The sequence below is a fragment of the Thalassophryne amazonica genome, chromosome 1 (genome assembly GCF_902500255.1).
Source record: "Thalassophryne amazonica chromosome 1, fThaAma1.1, whole genome shotgun sequence".
NCBI classification, from domain to species: domain Eukaryota; kingdom Metazoa; phylum Chordata; class Actinopteri; order Batrachoidiformes; family Batrachoididae; genus Thalassophryne; species Thalassophryne amazonica.
In genome coordinates, this window is record NC_047103.1 from 111,099,522 (window position 1) to 111,113,583 (window position 14,062).

Consider the following 14,062-nt stretch of genomic DNA (forward strand, 5'->3'; position numbering starts at 1 on the left):
GAAAAAATATCTGTTGGAATTTAAAGTAGTTGTGGATGAAGTGGCCATTGTGGAAGAAATATAGCTGTGCGTTCACACAGCCTGTTGAACAGTAGGATTGGCACACCTGGACCAAAAAAACAGAATCTCTCAAAAAAAAAAAAATTAAGGGAGTTGAGGGTGAAGTATCAATCTTCTCTTTACTGTACGGTCTTGAGCACAGTGATCAGAGTGTTGTGCTTGAAGCCCATGCACAGCTGAGCTGGCAGTCCATAGCTCCAGAAAATCTGCTCCACTGATCCTGAATGAATTTGGATCAGTGTAGGTAGGACAAATGTATTTATCTTGAAAGAGTTACAAATAAGTTATTATTCCCCTCTCAACAGACAATGTCGATATCTTCATCTTTTTTCAAAAAGAATTTGAAGTTACAAATTTAAGCCAGCATTGTTCTGTTTTAACTTTATATGATTTGGACAGAGGCTTTTATTGATGGATGTTGTTGCAATTTAATATAACAATGAAGGGCTTTTATTTTAAAATATATATTACCTTGTTTTCATTCAGGACCACATGCAAAAATTTCTTGTTTTCTTTGCTCATTATGTTACGAGGGCTGTCAATAAAGTATAGGTCCTTTTTATTTTTTTTCAAAAACTATATGTATTTCATTCATATGTTTTTACGTCAGACATGCTTGAACCCTCGTGCGCATGCGTGAGTTTTTCCACGCCTGTCGGTGACATCATTCGCCTGTGAGCACTCCTTGTGGGAGGAGTCGTCCAGCCCCTCGTCAGAATTCCTTTGTCTGAGAAGTTGCTGAGAGACTGGCGCTTTGTTTGATCAAAAATTTTTTCTAAACCTGTGAGACACATCGAAGTGGACACGGTTCGAAAAATTAAGCTGGTTTTCGGTGAAAATTTTAACGGCTGATGAGAGATTTTGAGGTCGGGACGCAGCCGGCGTGGTGCGGCGGCACAGGAAAAACACCTCCGTGTTGATAACCATTTGTAAAATCTAGGCGGCTTTTGATGGCTTTCAGTGGAGTGAGTATATGAAAAATTGTTTAACAGCTGGACATGTTCCAACTTGTCCTTAAGGCTTCCAACAGAGGTGTTTTTCCTGTGGCGGAGCGTCGCGGCGGCTGCGAGCCAACGCTGCAATCCGCCCGCACGTCTTTCATTAAAAAAATCTCCTTTAACAGTGGAATATCCGGATAAAATGCTGAAACCGACTTCTTCTGAAACTTCTCTGTTCTCTCACGACGTCCTGGATCAATAGAGCCTGAAATGTGGAGGTTTTCAGCTTGAAACAGGCTGACGACGGCGCCTGGGAGTGCTGCACGACGTCTCGCTCAGTGGGAAGTCCTTAAAGCGACAGTATCACCTCAAAATCTCTCATCAGCCGTTAAAATTTTCACCGAAAACCAGCTTAATTTTTCGAACCGTGTCCACTTCGATGTCTCAGTTTTTGAAAAAAATAAAAAGGACCTATACTTTATTGACAGACCTCGTATTTTTAAAATAGAAAGTAAAGTAATATTTCTCTCGTGTAGTAGTTTTTTCCTGATCTGAAAAATGATCTGAGCTGTTATGGCTTAGGACCAGGAACTAATTCCAGTAAAGATCCCAAAGCAGGACAGCGAAGTCAAAGATGAGTTTCCAACATGTGACAAGGTTTATTTACAACAGGGGAGTGCAAAACACAGTGACAGGTGAACAGAGGGTGCCAACAAAAATACAGTAACAAAATCTGACTCAGGGATGTCCAGGACAAAAAAATGGTGAGGGGAAGGTTCCAACAAAAATACAGTTCAACCCAACTCTGGGTGAGTAGATAAACACATGACAAAGGTCAAGGTGAAGTGCAAAACAAAATACAAAATACTCATAACCCATGGAGAGACGAGGAGAGAATCAGCAACCATAAATGGAATAACAAACACGAATTACTCAGAGCTACATCATACAATGGACTTGCACCGGAGGGAAAAACAAATGTGATTTAAATAGACAAACTAATCATATGGCAGGTGTGAGCGGCAGGTGGAGGAAAATAGCAGAGGACCAAGGACATGTGATTAACTAAACAGAACACAAGGGGGCAGCAAAGACATACATGGGTGTCTGAACATAACCAAAAACACCAGAGGAGAATGCAAAAACGGTGAAAAAGAATACTCTCCATAGAGACGATCACAAAAACCAAAACAAACTAGATCACAGAAACCGAAAGACAATAGAATAAAACCAAGATAAATAAACACTAGGGAAAGTGACTGGAAAAGGAGTGTAGCATATAAGATGATAGGGGGGCCAAGAAGGGTAAGAGTTCACATGCAGGAGACAGGAGGAGAACAGACCAAGGTAACAAGCATGAACACACACAACCACAACATGCAGCATGCGCGCACACTCACAGTCACGGGATTCACCTCCAACATGCAGCACCTGCACTCATCCAAGATGTAAGACAGCAAAAGGAGGGGAGTGTGCCCGACCGCCTACATGCACACAACTCACAACAGAGAAGAATAAACACCAAGAAAGAAAACACATAAACCCCCAAACTGGACCAAGAAACTAACAGGGCATGTCCACACCATGATCTGTGGCTTAAAAACTGTATCTGATCCAAACCATATAACTTCTCTGATTCCTGACACCCCTGATATTGCTAAAATATCATATTTAAAATTAATTTCATTTTCTAAGTTAAGTGTTTATCAAACTGTGTAATAACTACTCCAAAGACTAAATGATAGTAATATACTGTTATTACATACTGGTGGAGTGGTAACCAGACTGTTTTGGATATTTGGGTCCTGCAACTGTTATTTTAGAGAAAAACTCTAAAGCTATATGTCCTGTGTAACCTGAGCTCTGATTAAGTTTTGGTGTCTGGTCAGTTGTTTGATGGTGAACTTGCCATTACTTATGGTGGTAAGCATAGTGGATTTTTTCTTCTTTTTTGTCAGGCTCAGACAGAGGAGTCCTTATGGTGATCCAGTTCCTGTGGTGATGAGAGACACAATTGGCTTCCTCTCCAAAAAAGGTGACTCATGTCTGTTTTAAACCAAACCAAAGGATTCCGACAACTAGAACAGTTCTCATTAGACAATTTACCTCTGCTACAAGAGAATCATCCAATAGATCTGCATCTCCACTTGAAATTTGCACAAACTGATACAAATGTGTGCATGATACTTGACACAACAGATGGGGGAGAGATGTACAGCAAATTGTGTTGAGCACTTCCTTTTACATTACCTAATAGTTCCAAGTTTCATTTTATTTATTTATATATATACGAGGGTAGGCTGAAAAGTTCTAAGGCTTCCCATGAAGGAGTAATGCATTAACTGCATTATAGTGAGCACTTAGAACTTTTCAGCCTACCCTCGTGTGTGTGTGTGTGTGTGTGTGTGTGTGTGTGTGTGTATATATATATATATATATATATATATATATATATATATATATATATATATATATATATATATATATATAAAACAAAATCATTGCCTTAATTAAAATTAAACATGAAAGAGTTCCTGTATTTCATTCTTAGTGTCCCTTTCCACATGTTGTCTTTGTTTTTTTTACCATAAAATTACACTGATCAAGGATTTAGACGTTTCGTTACCCATATGAGAATTTGTATTTCCCGCCTCCAAGCTTGACCTACTTTATCGCTGGAAAAAGCTTTTTTTATTCTTCAAGAATATGTAAAAACATCATGGCATGGCAAGGACCCTTTAATGTTGCACTAAAACATGAGTTGGAAGAGCTTCAGCTTCTGTAATGTGAGTCAGTGTATGTTGTTGAGATTTTACATTGCAGTTCATGTTGGAACTGATTTAATTTGACAGTGGGTAACACTTTGAAGGATTGGTATTAACAATTTCACCGCCACCTCCAGTACTGGTCCAGCCTCATCCATGACAACAAATTGGTCACTTTTGTTAATTTGTCATTTGTAATACAGCAATGTTGTCAACTGGCAGTCAAAAACAGCCCTTTGACCTGTGAGCACCCACGACTATAATGACCATATTGCCAAAATTATGGATTTTGCAAGATGTGAATAAGAAATAAAGCATATTGACAACTTTTCTTTGACATGTTCTGCTGCACTGCAATTCAGATGACCACCTTTTGAATCATTGTGTGAACATGTTTTTGAGTGGAATCAGCTGTTGATCAATGACCAACAACAAGCCTTCACTATGTGTGTGTCAGGTTTGGAGATTGAAGGGATCTTCAGGCGGTCTGCAAACGTCACTCTTGTGAAAGAGGTCCAGCTCAGGTATAATTCAGGTAGGATTCATATTCCCACTTCTTTTGTCAACTTGAATCATTAAACTGTCCAAAAACAAATTTCATGGTCATTATTGTAGGTACAGTGGTGTTGACTGGTGGGTTTAGTTACTAGATACGAGACATGATATTGTTCCATGTGGCAGCACAGTGGTTTAGTGGTTAGCACTGTTCCCTCACAGCAAGAAGGTTGTGGGATCGCTTTCCACCCTTCTGTGTTGAGTTTGCATGTTCTTCCAGTGTTTGCATGGTTTCCTCTGCGCACTCTGGATTCCTCACACAATCAAAAACATGCTTATTTATGAATGTGTGTGAATGAGGTGGTGATCAGAGGGGCCGTAGGTGCAGAATGGCAGCCATGCTTCCGCCAGTACCACTTCCTTAATATTGATTTTTTTTTTTTTTTTTTTTACAAGCCACTGTCAATATTTTTAACAAATATTTATCCTTTCCTTGTACATATTAAACTGAAAAATTAACTAAACACGGTGTAGTTGCATTCAACGGTCAAATGTATCCCAAAATTTTTTTAATTTCTCCATTTATGTTTTCCCAATAGTTAGTTATTTTTTAACATTTCCAAAATAGATGTGTATGATTTACATTTACTGATCACGCACTTTCTCCAACATGGAATACATTTATTCAGATATTTATATAAATATGTAATAAATTAATGCAGCTGTCACACCTTGATGATTAACCAGAGTATGCCGACAGCCCGCTTCCACCGAGTGGTTCGGGTCGGTACTCTATGGTGTGGTGCGGGTCAGAAACAGAGTAATTTAATATTATTTTATTTCATTTTTATCCAGAGGTGGAAAACTCTGGCTTCAGAAAGTAAAAGCCCTATCATGTGTTGCTTCTATCTGTGCACCTAAAACAGGTGAAGTAATTACAATCAGTTTATTAGGAAGATGGAACAAATGTGTGGTTGGGCTTTTACATTCTGAAGCTGGAGTTTTCACATTCCTTGGTGTACTATTATTTGGAGTTGGTAGTTATGATGGAATGAGCTGTGTGTGTGTGTTTTCAGGGGAAACTGTGAATTTTGGTGAGATTGAGGATGTCCACTTGGCAGCTGTGATACTGAAGACGTTCCTGAGAGAACTACCAGAGCCCTTGTTGACCTTCCAACTGTACAATGACATCGTCAATTTCTCCTGTATGCTGTTATAACTTGTATAATTCTCAAGTTATACACAGTGAATTGCAGTAATATTCAGGCAAAACATAGAACATTCTGTTTAGTCAGATGGTTCCAGGTAATGAGCACTGTCACATGTCTACAATATTCTGTACTAGGATCAGTTTTAGTTATTACAGAAATCTGAGACATGTTGAAGTCAACTTTTGTACTTTCAGTTTTGCCAAAATAGTTTCAACACCATTTTTATTCTGAGTACATTTTTCCATTTCTGCTGGTAAATGTCACAATAAGGCTAAAGTAATATTTCTCACTTAGATATTTCTTTTTTTGACACTGACCACTGTGTGAGACCATCTACATCATGAACCTCTTTGTCACTGTGTTCCAGCTGTATCCACTGAGAACCAGGTGGCAGTTATGAAGACCCTGCTGGAGTCTCTGCCTGAGGAGAACTACGGGTCGCTCAGATATCTCATCACATTCCTGGCACAGGTACAGCTGACACACTATAGCCAACATTTGAGTAGTTTGACTGACAAGTGATGTATCATGTATTAGTTAACAGATATAACTGTACAACAAAGACTACACTTCACTATAAAAGAGAAGTGCATTTAGTACATTTTACGCAAGGCCATCAAATATGGCCATTGGGTATTGCAAAGACTTTGCATCCATCCATCTGTACGTCTGCCTGTGCTCAGCATAAGTCCAGTCCTGTTACTGCCAGAGTCTGCTAATTCACAGACAACATTCTTGGGACACAGGCATTGGACAAGTTCAAAAATGGCTAACTTTGACCTATTTTAAGAGGTTAAAAGGGCACATTCTGTTCCTCATTTTTGTTTTTTTTTGTTTGTTTTTTGTTTTTTGTTGTTGTTGTTTGTTTATTTTTTTTGAGGGGCGGGGGTGACAGCCAGTCAGAGTAGAGCGACACCGTGACGTCAGCTCTGTTTCGTTTGTGTGTAAATATAACCTTGTTGTCATAAAATCTAGCAAGAAACTAGAAGCACTCGGAGAGTGCAAAACTCTGCCAAGGCCATAGGGTCACTGACGTCACATGATGTCATATCTTCAGCAAATGTATTTATAAAGCGAAACTGCATGAATTACACAAGCTTTTTATTTTTTATTTTCTAGTAACAGGTTTATTCAATGAGGAGAAACAAATGCTAAATTATTGTTGTCGTAACTTAATTTTTGTTCAGCCTCTGTGACCCGTCTTCATGAAGTTAGATGCAAAAATGTTGAAACTGGCCCTATCCTGCAATGATAAAGAATCCTTAAAAAAAATGACTAAATCCGGATCGTGTTCCGTATCATTACCAAAATTTAATGACTTCTATGTTAGGCCAAGATACACCCCTGGTAAAAATTTGAAATCCGTTGAGGATTTTTGGGTAATCCTGCTAACACACCAACCAACAAACAAACGGACGCGACCGAAAACATAACCTCCTTGGAGGAGGTAATAAACACTTCTAAAACTGAAAATAATGTTTTTAATAACCTGATAACACTTATGGAGTGATTTTACAAGACGTTCTCCATGTAATGTGGCGTCGGAAGGGCATCCGGCGTAAAACAAGTGCCAATTCAACATGCATGTCCACCTTGGATTTGCTGTGGCGACCCCGAGTGCAAATTTGGGAGCAGCTGAAGGGACTTACTTTTTTGCAGATGTCAGCATGCACACTAACTCCCGTTAACTCAAAGCTCAACTTCCGCTCTTGTCAAAAGCTCGTGCATGTACACACGCATGCCCTCCTGCAGATGGCGTTAAAAATGTAAATGAAGAGTCCAGGCGCAAAACCCCGTAAACGCCACACTCACGGAAAATGAGATAACCATTGAAGTGAAAGCTTACCTGCAGGAGCGCGCTGAGAAGCACTGGAACGAGACTTTTAGGAAAGGCATGTAACTAACTTGTACAGTATTATAAAGTGTAACCACATTTAAAAAGTTGTACTTTGTGTTGTAACCAGAAAACAAAGGAAAAGAAAAGAACTGTGATCATTTAATCTCACACATGGAATTCATATATATCCTACATTTTTGCTCTGATCATAGATTGTAGAAAGTTTATCCAATGTGCTTTTTCATATATAATCGTGTTGTGTGATAGTTCTAAGGAAATTGTTTACTAGAGTTTTGCAATACAGTACTTGCTTGGTTTCTAAGCGGGAATTTAGGAAAGCAGACGCTGATTCATTATAAAACTAGACAAAGAAATGCAGAGAAAAACTACAGTATCCAGAATTCTTGGGGGTGGAGCTTTTAACCCTTTAAAAGCATGCGCCCCCACGGAATCGCTTTCTCAAGCTCTTCTCTTACGCACCACTCTTCTCCTCTTGCTTCTTCTTTCTCTTGGGTCTCAAGACGCCACCTCAGTCATCCAAATTTTTATGACCCTTTGTCTGCAACCACGTGTTGTGTAAACTTATTTCTTGTTTGTGCACGCAAACAGAAATTACTTTTTCTTTTTTTCTACAGATAACTTTTGCTGAACTTTTGTAAAGTTAAATGCGCCGGCGCATTTAACTTCCTTTGATGATTTTTCAAATTAAAACCTTTTTCTTCTTAAACTCCAAATTCCTCTCATGAAAATTTTCTTACAAAGTCAACTATTTTGTATTGAGTTTTGATTTGACCCGACTTCCAAAGACGACGACGAACGCTGAATGTTTGATTTTTGGCGAATAGAGACTAAAGACACTCAGACCTTTATTCTGACAATCCCAGATGACAAGCGCTGCAGAGATAAAAACATCCAGGTCAACCGAGTCGTGCAGTGATTTGAACGGCTGCTGCAAGTCACAGCCTAACAACAGAAAGCGTTCCCCGGTAACCAGCGAAACCGGGCGCGGTGACCGGCAGTCTCTTTGTCAAGGTCCCTGAAGCAGCTATGGCAACAGACGGATCATCGACTGAAAACGAGACTATTCCCAGCATCTGACCTCACAGAGACTGATCTGCACTGTGCATCAAGTAAGACCTGGGTTTGGTATCAGAACTAAGCAGAGTGACTTATTTAACTCTATTCCCCGTCATTAACAATATCTCATGTTAATAAATACCAAAATACACTCAACAAAAATATAAACGCAACACTGATGGTTTTGCTCCCATTTTGTATGAGATGAACTCAAAGATCTAAAACTTTTTCCACATACACAATATCACCATTTCCCTCAAATATTGTTCACATTCCAGTCTAAATCTGTGATAGTGAGCACTTCTCCTTTGCTGAGACAATCCATCCCACCTCACAGGTGTGCCATACCAAGATGCTGATTAGACACCATGATTAGTGCACAGGTGTGCCTTAGACTGTCCACAATAAAAGGCCACTCTGAAAGGTGCAGTTTTGTTTTATTGGGGGGGTGGGGGGGGATAGCAGTCAGTATCTGGTGTGGCCACCATTTGCCTCATGCAGTGCAACACATCTCCTTCGCATAGAGTTGATCAGATTGTCAATTGTGGCCTGTGGAGTGTTGGTCCACTCCTCTTCAATGGCTGTGCGAAGTTGCTGGATATTGGCAGGAACTGGTACACGCTGTCGTATACGCCGGTCCAGAGCATCCCAAACATGCTCAATGGGTGACATGTCCGGTGAGTATGCCGGCCATGCAAGAACTGGGACATTTTCAACTTCCAAGAATTGTGTACAGATCCTTGCAACATGGGGCCGTGCATTATCCTGCTGCAACATGAGGTGATGTTCTTGGATGTATGGCACAACAATGGGCCTCAGGATCTCGTCACGGTATCTCTGTGCATTCAAAATGCCATCAATAAAATGCACCTGTGTTCTTCGTCCATAACAGACGCCTGCCCATACCATAACCCCACTGCCACCATGGGCCACTCGATCCACAACATTGACATCAGAAAACCGCTCACCCACACGATGCCACACACGCTGTCTGCCATCTGCCCTGGACAGTGTGAACCGGGATTCATCCGTGAAGAAAACACCTCTCCAACGTGCCAAACGCCAGCGAATGTGAGCATTTGCCCACTCAAGTCGGTTACGACGACAAACTGGAGTCAGGTCGAGACCCCGATGAGGACGACGAGCATGCAGAGCTTCCCTGAGACGGTTTCTGACAGTTTGTGCAGAAATTCTTTGGTTATGCAAACCGATTATTTCAGCAGCTGTCCGAGTGGCTGGTCTCAGACGATCTTGGAGGTGAACATGCTGGATGTGGAGGTCCTGGGCTGGTGTGGTTACACGTGGTCTGCGGTTGTGAGGCTGGTTGGATGTACTGCCAAATTCTCTGAAATGCCTTTGGAGACGGCTTATGGTAGAGAAATGAACATTCAATACATGAGCAACAGCTGTGGTTGACATTCCTGCTGTCAGCATGCTAATTGCACGCTCCCTCAAATCTTGCGACATCTGTGGCATTGTGCTGTGTGATAAAACTGCACCTTTCAGAGTGGCCTTTTATTGTGGGCAGTCTAAGGCACACCTGTGCACTAATCATGGTGTCTAATCAGCATCTTGATATGGCACACCTGTGAGGTGGGATGGATTATCTCAGCAAAGGAGAAGTGCTCACTATCACAGATTTAGACTGGTTTGTGAACAATATTTGAGGGAAATGGTGATATTGTGTATGTGGAAAAAGTTTTAGATCTTTGAGTTCATCTCATACAAAATGGGAGCAAAACCAAAAGTGTTGCGTTTATATTTTTGTTGAGTGTAAATTCCCTGCTGATCAGGACGAAATTCATTCTTAAATTCCCGCAACTAAACCAAACTACATAAACGTCATATAATCATTGCTCATTGAACTTCGTCATCATCAAATTGCTTACTGTGATATGTCCTGTTATTTAACTCCTGACTGAGTTAAATAAATGTTTTAAATGTCTGAAGTTGTCTATGATTTTGTATGGTTTTACAGAGGGGGTCGGACTTGACCTGTAGAACTTACTACTGTAAGATTAGAAACTGATTTTAATATTTCCTATTGGCTGACCCTAAAATCAGTGATATTATAACCTTGTTATGATATCATTCAGTCACAGGTGGTGCCCCCATTATTCAAGGTAAAATTATCCACAAGTGATAATTTCAAAATATCCTAAAACACACATTCTTCCCGCTACACACACATTACTCAAAATATTTCCAAGACTCTTTCACTTAAGATTTTTAAGATCTACAACCCCTGGCAAAAATTATGGAATCACCGGCCTCGGAGGATGTTCATTCAGTTGTTTAATTTTGTAGAAAAAAAGCAGGTCACAGACATGACACAAAACTAAAGTCATTTCAAATGGCAACTTTCTGGCTTTAAGAAACACTATAAGAAATCAGGAAAAAAAAATTGTGGCAGTCAGTGACGGTTACTTTTTTAGACCAAGCAGAGGGAAAAAAAATATGGAATCACTCAATTCTGAGGAAAAAATTATGGAATCATGAAAAACACAAGAACGCTCCAACACATCACTAGTATTTTGTTGCACCACCTCTGGCTTTTATAACAGCTTGCAGTATCTGAGGCATGGACTTAATGAGTGACAAACAGTACTCTTCATCAATCTGGCTCCAACTTTCTCTGATTGCTGTTGCCAGATCAGCTTTGCAGGTTGGAGCCTTGTCATGGACCATTTTCTTCAACTTCCAAAGATTTTCAATTGGATTAAGATCCAGACTATCTGCAGGCCATAACATTGACCCTATGTGTCTTTTTGCAAGGAATGTTTTCACAGTTTTTGCTCTATGGCAAGATGCATTATCATCTTGAAAAATGATTTCATCATCCCCTAACATCCTTTCAATTGATGGGATAAGAAAAGTGTCCAAAATATCAACGTAAACTTGTGCATTTATTTATGATGTAATGACAGCCATCTCCCCAGTGCCTTTACCTGACATGCAGCCCCATATCATCAATGACTGTGGAAATTTACATGTTCTCTTCAGGCAGTCATCTTTATAAATCTCATTGGAACGGCACCAAACAAAAGTTCCAGCATCATCACATTGCCCAATGCAGATTCGAGATTCATCACTGAATATGACTTTCATCCAGTCATTCACAGTCCACGATTGCTTTTCCTTAGCCCATTGTAACCTTGTTTTTTTTCTGTTTAGGTGTTGATGATGGCTTTCGTTTAGCTTTTCTGTATGTAAATCCCATTTCCTTTAGGCGGTTTCTTACAGTTCGGTCACAGACGTTGACTCCAGTTTCCTCCCATTCGTTCCTCATTTGTTTTGTTGTGCATTTTCAATTTTTGAGACATATTGCTTTAAGTTTTCTGTCTTGATGCTTTGATGTCTTCCTTGGTCTACCAGTATGTTTGCCTTTAACAACCTTCCCATGTTGTTTGTATTTGGTCCAGAGTTTAGACACAGCTGACTGTGAACAACCAACATCTTTTGCAACATTGCGTGATGATTTACCCTCTTTTAAGAGTTTGATAATCCTCTCCTTTGTTTCAATTGACATCTCTCGTTTTGGAGCCATGATTCATGTCAGTCCACTTGGTGCAACAGCTCTCCAAGGTGTGATCACTCCTTTTTAGATGCAGACTAACAAGCAGATCTGATTTGATGCAGGTGTTAGTTTTGGGGATGAAAATTTACAGGGTGATTCCATAATTTATTCCTCAGAATTGAGTGAGTCCATATTTTTTTCCCTCTGCTTGGTCTAAAAAAGTAACCGTTAGTGACTGCCACAATGTTTTTTTCTTGATTTCTTATAGTGTTTCTTAAAGCCAGAAAGTTGCCATTTGAAATTACTTTAGTTTTGTGTCATGTCTGTGATCTGCTTTTTTCTACAAAATTAAACAACTGAATGAACATCCTCCGAGACAGGTGATTCCATAATTTTTGCCAGGGGTTGTAAAACAAGTACAACAATGTGCCATGGAAAGGGAAGTCTGGGGTCCCCTGTTGGAGCTGTTGCCCCCGTTTCCCAAACCCGGAAAAGCGGTTGAAGATGAGTGATAAGAAAACAAGTCCTTATATCTTACAGAAAAAAAAAAAACTAAGTGTAGTTTAGATACTGGGATTACTAATTAGACAAGTGACTTTGGTAAGAGTGCTTTTATGCAGTGAAGGTGAAACAAGCAGTCTATCGTTGCTCAATAAAGTGCCAGAATCTGACTCACTGCTCATCTTCCTCTTGTTGTAATCACATCCTTTTTCAGATGTTTAACCAGTAATTGTATTGTTTATCTGTGTGTTGTTAGGTGTCGACAAATCATGAAGTCAACAAGATGACTAACAGCAATCTGGCAGTGGTGTTTGGTCCAAATCTTCTCTGGGGTCGCGACAATGCCATGTCACTGAGTGCCATCGGGCCCATCAACTCCTTCACCAGAACCTTGCTTGACCAGCAGCACCTGGTGTTTCCCTAAATTCTTCCTTTTGCATTTTATCTTCCAGTCAGCACGCACCACTCTGACCTTCCTTCCAGGCAACATTTGTTCCTGAGCCCAGCTCTTTGGCCTGTCAGTAACTTCATCAGTGTCACTCTCCTCCAACAGGTCAGATGGTGCCAACTTGATTACTTAGTCTTGTCCATTAAAATGGCCTGATGTATAAATTACTCTTCATACAAATGGCATTTAAAATTTCTCTCAATAATATTAGTTTTGTGATTATGTCTTGCTTGTTTCAAGTGGTTTTACAGTCTGTATTAGTGCTACATAAATTGCACATATGCATTAAATAGATGTGAATTGAAATAGGCAAATTATAGCTACAGTACTTTTCTGACTTGTTGCACAACATTCTGCAGTTATGATGTTACTGACATCCATTCTCACTGGCTTAGTGTGTTCTGGTTGTTGTAGAGACTCCCATTAGACCAGTGTTATTTTTTATTTTAGTTTTGTGTTTTGCATCGTAAGGCAGAGGTGGTGGCCAAGTGGTTAATGCGCTTGGTTTCAGTGCAGAAGGTTCCGGGTTCAAATCCCTCCCCTGCCACATTTCTCCATGTAATGTGGAGTTGCGTCAGGAAGGGCATCCGGCATAAAATCTGTGCCAATTCAACATACAGATCCACCTTGGATTTTAGCTTTTAGCACCCCACATCAAATATTGTTTTCTTCAACATTGCTGAGATCGAAGACATCGTCATTGAGCTGGGATGAAATTTAGGAACTGAAGATGATTCACCCTTTGAAGATTCACCCATGTTTCTAATTCTGATGGTTTTGTGTGATTCCAACATAGAACACTGCCAAATCATATTTTATTCTCTCACATTTTCAGTCATCAGTACAGAGGTACAAAATTTCTCACTGGTATAATGTAGCTACTGGCAGTATTTGAGGCCCAACCCTGGTATTTAATCCTTATCACATATTATCACAAAAATCTGCCCTGTACTCGTAAACCAGCCCTCATGAGATGCAAGAAAAATAGGGCTGATAAATCAGACACTTTTCCTATCAGTTTTACTGCCCTGGAAACTGGGGCAATAAAATCAGGGCGGTACAAAAAAAAAGACACTGAAAATAACAATAATAATAGGCTTTGTATCGCCCTGTTTTTCATCCAATCAGGAGCCCCCATTTCTCAGCCCCACCAATGACACACCCCCATTTTGTGTTACCCTGGTGACAAGTGCAGCATCCTGATACAGGATTC

The 14,062-nt window shown here is 40.0% G+C and overlaps 1 protein-coding gene across 1 annotated transcript in view; it reads left to right on the forward strand.

Annotated features, from left to right (window-relative positions):
* The window catches only part of arhgap1 (Rho GTPase activating protein 1), a 236,012-nt gene extending 222,849 nt beyond the window's left edge, over positions 1–13,163 (forward strand). Inside the window, exons 9-13 of the mRNA XM_034173469.1 lie at positions 2,957–3,033; positions 4,221–4,298; positions 5,335–5,463; positions 5,837–5,940; positions 12,658–13,163. Coding sequence (XP_034029360.1) covers positions 2,957–3,033; positions 4,221–4,298; positions 5,335–5,463; positions 5,837–5,940; positions 12,658–12,825 — 556 coding nt within the window. The 3' untranslated portion in view covers positions 12,826–13,163. The remainder of the gene's footprint in view (positions 1–2,956; positions 3,034–4,220; positions 4,299–5,334; positions 5,464–5,836; positions 5,941–12,657) is intronic.
* The last annotated feature ends 899 nt before the right edge of the window (positions 13,164–14,062 follow it).